This window comes from Amphibalanus amphitrite, unplaced genomic scaffold (genome assembly GCF_019059575.1).
Source record: "Amphibalanus amphitrite isolate SeventyFive unplaced genomic scaffold, NRLGWU_Aamphi_draft 000633F_arrow, whole genome shotgun sequence".
NCBI classification, from domain to species: domain Eukaryota; kingdom Metazoa; phylum Arthropoda; class Thecostraca; order Balanomorpha; family Balanidae; genus Amphibalanus; species Amphibalanus amphitrite.
Genome location: NW_024882127.1, coordinates 260,028 through 265,664, shown reverse-complemented (window position 1 = coordinate 265,664; position 5,637 = coordinate 260,028). Strand labels below are relative to the sequence as shown.

The 5,637-nt window shown below is 53.5% G+C and overlaps 1 protein-coding gene across 1 annotated transcript; it reads left to right on the top strand.

The window, feature by feature from the left end:
• The first annotated feature begins 3,488 nt into the window (after positions 1-3,488).
• On the top strand, positions 3,489-5,169 carry LOC122363667 (actin-1-like). The gene has a single exon (XM_043333184.1). It carries the CDS (start codon positions 3,735-3,737, stop codon positions 4,848-4,850), a length of 1,116 nt encoding a protein of 371 aa, XP_043189119.1. The 5' UTR covers positions 3,489-3,734; the 3' UTR covers positions 4,851-5,169.
• Positions 5,170-5,637: the final 468 nt, after the last annotated feature.

Below are 5,637 nucleotides of genomic sequence, written 5' to 3'. Positions count from 1 at the left end.
AGTATTTCAGACTCGATGAAGGAAATGCAAGGCCTGATCACGCTTATATTTTTGCCACTAGATGGCAGTATAAAAACGCCTGAATGCATACTGTACCGCAGTGCACGTCCAGTGCGGCGTCGATGATGTGAATGGTGACTGGTGAGGTACCTATTTCTCGATTGAGCTGTAGCCAGTAGATTTCAAAACCTACCAAGATGGCTCTATTTTTTTTTTACTAAAAAAATCCATCCGTTTACTTCTCTCGTAGCTTTGAACTATTTCTCTTGCGACTGTCGAAATAAGCTTCGTTTATTCTCGTAAATTTTAAACCGCAATATTTATATTTTATTACATTCAGCAGCGATACATTTCGATAGACGATAACTCTAAATCATAAATGATGTTAATCATGAGAACAGCCAACGCATGCCACAGTGGCCTTCTATAAGTGAACTGAACAATATTGCCTCATGATATCGTCCACATTCAATTCAGTGGCAGCTGATCAACCTTGGCGACGACACTGCTAGGTACGGTCACTTGGTGACTAGCGACTAGTGAAAACATTGACATCGTTTACGACCCAGCGCACGCACGCTGCAAAGCGACGACGTAACCATGTCGCATTCAGCAGTTCCTAATATCGTTGGGTCGGACCATACATTACTCGGTGTCGCTCTTGGGCACAGCGCCGTACACTGTGAGGTCTGAAGCGATGGTCTCAGTCCCTCCGATTCCCTGGAAGAGACCACATATGGACCTTGAGCACTGGTCACACCAGACCAAAGGCATTACCGCGGGTAAACCGTGCACGGGTTCTACAATATGCTATATTTTGGTTATTGAATAGGTATTGGTAGTAAGGTAGGGTCAATATGTATAAAAAGAACATCACATATAAAACAAATCTTTATGCGCTTAACATAAAAATCGTAACATTCCTAGTCAATAGGAAGAAACTTTAAATACATATTTGATTTACCGATGCCTTCAATATTCGATACGATATCGATAGGTATTGATACAATACACAATCATGGCTACAGAAAGAAAAACATCAACTACGCCAGCGTAGTAAGACGAGTCTGACAAAAACTTGCAATCAGACGAGATAACAACACAGCTGACAAAATATTGACAAAATAAACGTTGACAGCACAGCGTTTACAAAATATTAAGAGAACACAGCTGAACGCTTACAAAATACAACCGTATATGAAAAAACAATACTTTTATGGTAACAGACATAGCGAAATGACTGCCCATCTCAACTGAAAAACATAAAGAACAAGCTCATTCATTGGTAAACGGTCATACGGCTGTCAGTGGTCAGCAATCGGCCTATGCCGACCTGTCAGTGGTCAGCAATCGGCCTATGCCGATTAATCGGCATAGGCCTGTCTAAACACAGAGCAGCTGCACGTTTTATCAACTATCACAGTCACATTCGAGCCAGCTGCGCTGAAACTGTCCACAATGAACTCCCCACCGAGTCCAGAGCACATGCCGTTTGGGTTTCACGTAGCCGTTGTCTCGGCGTGGGAGCGTCCGCCCGCCGTTCGGCCGCTGGACGAGCTGGACCCGTGCCAGCTGCCCGGCCGCCTCGGGGCACACGCAGGAGACCCCGGCGACGAGGACGATGACGTCACAACCACTCTGACGTCACACACCTCAGGATGGCCGGCGCTGTTCCGTCCGGCTGGGCCATCGCTCGGAATCGGGGTCAGGTGGTTCAATGTGTCACCGTTTCCCTTTGAAAGCAGGCTGTCTCCGAGCTCTGTTTCGTAGAACACTATCGTACTGTCTATTCGACTATGAGACGGCGCCGGGCCGTCATCTGCCTCTAAAACAATACAGTTTTCTTCGACGTCGGGGGACATTTCATCCCCAGACAGCGCTCCTATCGAGTGGCACAGCGAGGTTTGCAGGTCCGGCGAGCGACTCAGATCGATCGACAGCCGAGAGCCGCCGCTCGGTCTCGCCAGCACCACCGTAATGTCCGAGGCTTCGGACGAGGAGTCCGAGGCGCCGAGCCCGTCCAGCACTGAGAGCGCAGCGTCCGGCGACAGGCAGGAGCTGTTCAGCACCTCACTGAAGGCGGGCAGGCCGCGCAGCACCTTCAGGGCCATGTCCGGAGAGAGGACCGACTCCCTCGGCGGCGGCGGCGCGTCTGAAGGAGGCGGGACAGACGCTGTGGTGGAGTCAGGTCCAGCCACCTCTAGTTCGGCCCCACCAGTGCTGCCCTCTGCCTCTGTCTCCGCGTCCTCAGGCCCGCTGAACTTCACTACCACGAAGTGACCCCCGTTGGCCGTCACCGGGAGACAGTTTGTGACGGCGCCGAGGGCAGCGGCAGGGTCCGGCTCCTCAGAGTCCTCTGTGGAGCCCTCCTCCAGACAGTCGGAGTCGCCCTCGGCCAGCGGCGCCGCCTCGTCACAGATGTCGCTACCGTCGGTGTCCGAGGGACTGTCCTCGGCAGGGCTGCCGGCCAGCGATCGGACCGAGCTCATGTCCTCGGCAGAGCCGCACACCTCACTGCTGGACGTGATGACGTCATCCTCGGCCGTCAGCTCCACACACACCACCACATCCCGGCAGCCAGTGCCCAGAAACTCCGGCGAGTCCCCGCCCTCCACAGCGGCCGGCGGCGACGTGAGACCCGAGTTCCCATTCTGTCCGGTAGATGACAGGCTGGGCAGCGGCAGCTCGGACACGTCAGTGGCTATGGAGCGGACCACCTCGCTGTTAGCTCTCAGCGCCTCCAGAATGCAGCGCGGCCGGCAGGAGCGGCGGTGGCGCCACCTGCCGGTGACGGAGCGCGGCCGAGGGCTGCCGGGTACCGGCTGGTACCGGCGGCCCAGCGAGCCGCGCGGAGCCCTCGGCGACCTGCGGCGGCCCCCGCACGGCGCCGAGGCCGTCCGAGAGAGCAGACAGGCCGGCCGCGGCGGCAGCAGGTACCACGGCTGCGTCTGAGAGGCGGCGCTCTGCTGGCTGGGCCCCTCGGCCGACCGGCGCGTCTCCTGACTCGGCCGGAAGCGCGCCGGCACGATCTTGGAGGCCGAGTCTCGCGCCTCGAACGTCATCACGCACGAGGCGACCACCACAAAGCCTGCGAACAGAATAAAGAGTCAGTAGTCAGAAAAGAGTGAACTAAAGCTGATGTACCTACCTATATAGTTCAGTCTCGACGAGAATGACCAGCGGTTGTACGTATATATTTGATAAGTGTGTGGCCATTATGAAAGGTATATGGTAATGCATTAAGCATTTTCAAACAATTTTGAATCAACCGCCGTAGGTGATCGAAGCCTTTAGTAGGAACGACGTAATTTCATGCTCCAAAAAGATACCAATATCTGACTTTCTCAAAGTTAGCTTTTGAGGCTCGGGGACTTTTATGTTTCTGACGCTTACAAGTTTGACCACGAAGGGTATTTAAAAGTCAAAGCACGTGAAACCTTTGAAAGGTTGTTTTTGTTCCCTAGGCAGAAAAGTCGATCGCCGATAATGACGGTCTGTGTGGCGCAGTTGATGCAGATGGCGCAATCACACACTTTTGAAACGGAATCTGCAGCATAATTGTTACTCTGGGTAAATTATCAGTTATGGCTATGATAAATTCGAAGCATATTAATTTTAAACGTTGCTTTTATATAACTGTTATGGTATTCTTGTAGTCTAGACATCGTCATCACCATTCTTTACGTCAATAACAAACCGCAAATCAACGGCATTCACCCGAGGGCTGGCATAAGATGGGCGATGGTCCACCGGCCGCAGTCCTTGATAACGGATCGGGCTTCTGCAAAGCCGGGATGGCGGGGGACGACACTCCGAGCGCCGTGTTCTCATCGATCGTCGGTCGGCCCAAACATAAAACCATGATGATGGTCGGCGCAGGCCAGAAGGACTCGTATGTAGGTGAACAGGCCCAGGCCAAGCGGGGTGTACTCAAACTGAAGTATCCGATCGAGCACGGCATCATCAAAGACTGGGCCGACATGGAAATGATTTGGGATCACATGATCAACCAGGATCTGAAAATCCCGCCAGAGGAGCATCCGTTTCTACTGACTGAAGCGCCGCTGAATCCTCTCAAAAACAAGGAAAAGATGATGCAGATCTTTTTCGAGAAATTCAACGTGCCGGCGTTTTACGTGGCCGTGCAGGCGGTGCTGTCTCTGTACGCCTCCGGTAGGACCACGGGCGTGGTGATCGACACCGGCGACGGCGTGTCGCACACGGTGCCCATCTACGAGGGGTTCGGCATGCCGCACGGAATCCTGCGCCTGAACCTGGCCGGCCGGGACATCACCGACTACTTCTGCCGCCTGATGACCGAGCAGGGCACCAGTCTCACCACAACGGCAGAGAAGGAAATCGCCAGGGACATCAAGGAGAAGCTGTGCTACATCGCCGTCGACTTTGACGCCGAGATGAGCAACAAGGACTCGGTCGACTACGAGATGCCCGACGGCAACATCGTCACAGTGGCCAACCAGCGGTTCCGCGCGCCCGAGGCGCTCTTCCAGCCCTCCCTCACCGGGATGGAGTCGGACGGCATCGCGCACCTCACCTACAACTCCATCATGAAGACGGACATCGACGTCAGGAAAGACCTCTACGAGAACATCGTGTTGTCCGGCGGCTCGTCCATGTTTAACGGGCTGGACGAGCGACTGCAGAAGGACGTGCAGGCCATGGCACCCAGCACCATGAAGGTCAAGGTCATGGCCGACGCGTCGCGAAAGTTTTTCGTCTGGATCGGCGGCTCTGTGCTGGCTTCACTGTCGACGTTTCAGCAGATGTGGGTCTCTCGAGCGGAATATGATGATGTCGGGGTCGATATCGTACACCGGAAGTGCTTCTGAGTAGGACAGAGTTTCATGTCGAGACTGCTTTGTTTGAATATCAACGAGGACCATGAAGAAGTTTTCAACTTCGTTCGAAACTATCACCGGACTTCATCTTAACTGTTCCTGAGATGGGCGAGTGTGAGAATAGTGTAGTATGCTTGATAAAATGTGTAAAAGTTGAAATGGTAAACGGACAGTTTACATACAAGACAACATCTACCAGCCTCAGTCGTATTGCGAGAAGATCTTTATGATATTAGCCTTTCTTTCGTGGGTATAGGGTCATATAATAAAAGCCCAGAGCCCTAAGGTACAGGGTTTATATTTAGCGACTAGTCATCCTCCCGATTCTATGGCCCAGTGCTTTCGTTTGCTCACAATTCGGCACGATCTCAACGAGCCCTCGGCTGCAGCAGTCGACATTCCGTCGCCTTTGCCATTTTGTGACTCTGGGATCTTAATCGCCGGCCGCCTGCAGCCAACAGTCGGCTCATAAAGTGAATGGCGCCGCCAACACTCGGCTGTCGCCCCGGCGAACGGGCGGGGGGCGATAAACAGCCGGTTCGGCTATCGCACGGCAGTAAACCAGCAGCTCGAGGGAGCGGATATTTCTAGTCTGGGGTCAGCCGTGCGCGACAATGGCGAACATTCCCTAAACAGTCCGCTTCAAGAAACGGTCACTCTGTCAGAGCTGTGCAAAGCGTCAGTGGACGAACATTGATCAGACAACAACAATGTTCAGAAAGAACACTGAGCTACCAGTCATCTACGCACAGCAGAAACGCACGGCATGGGCCCGATA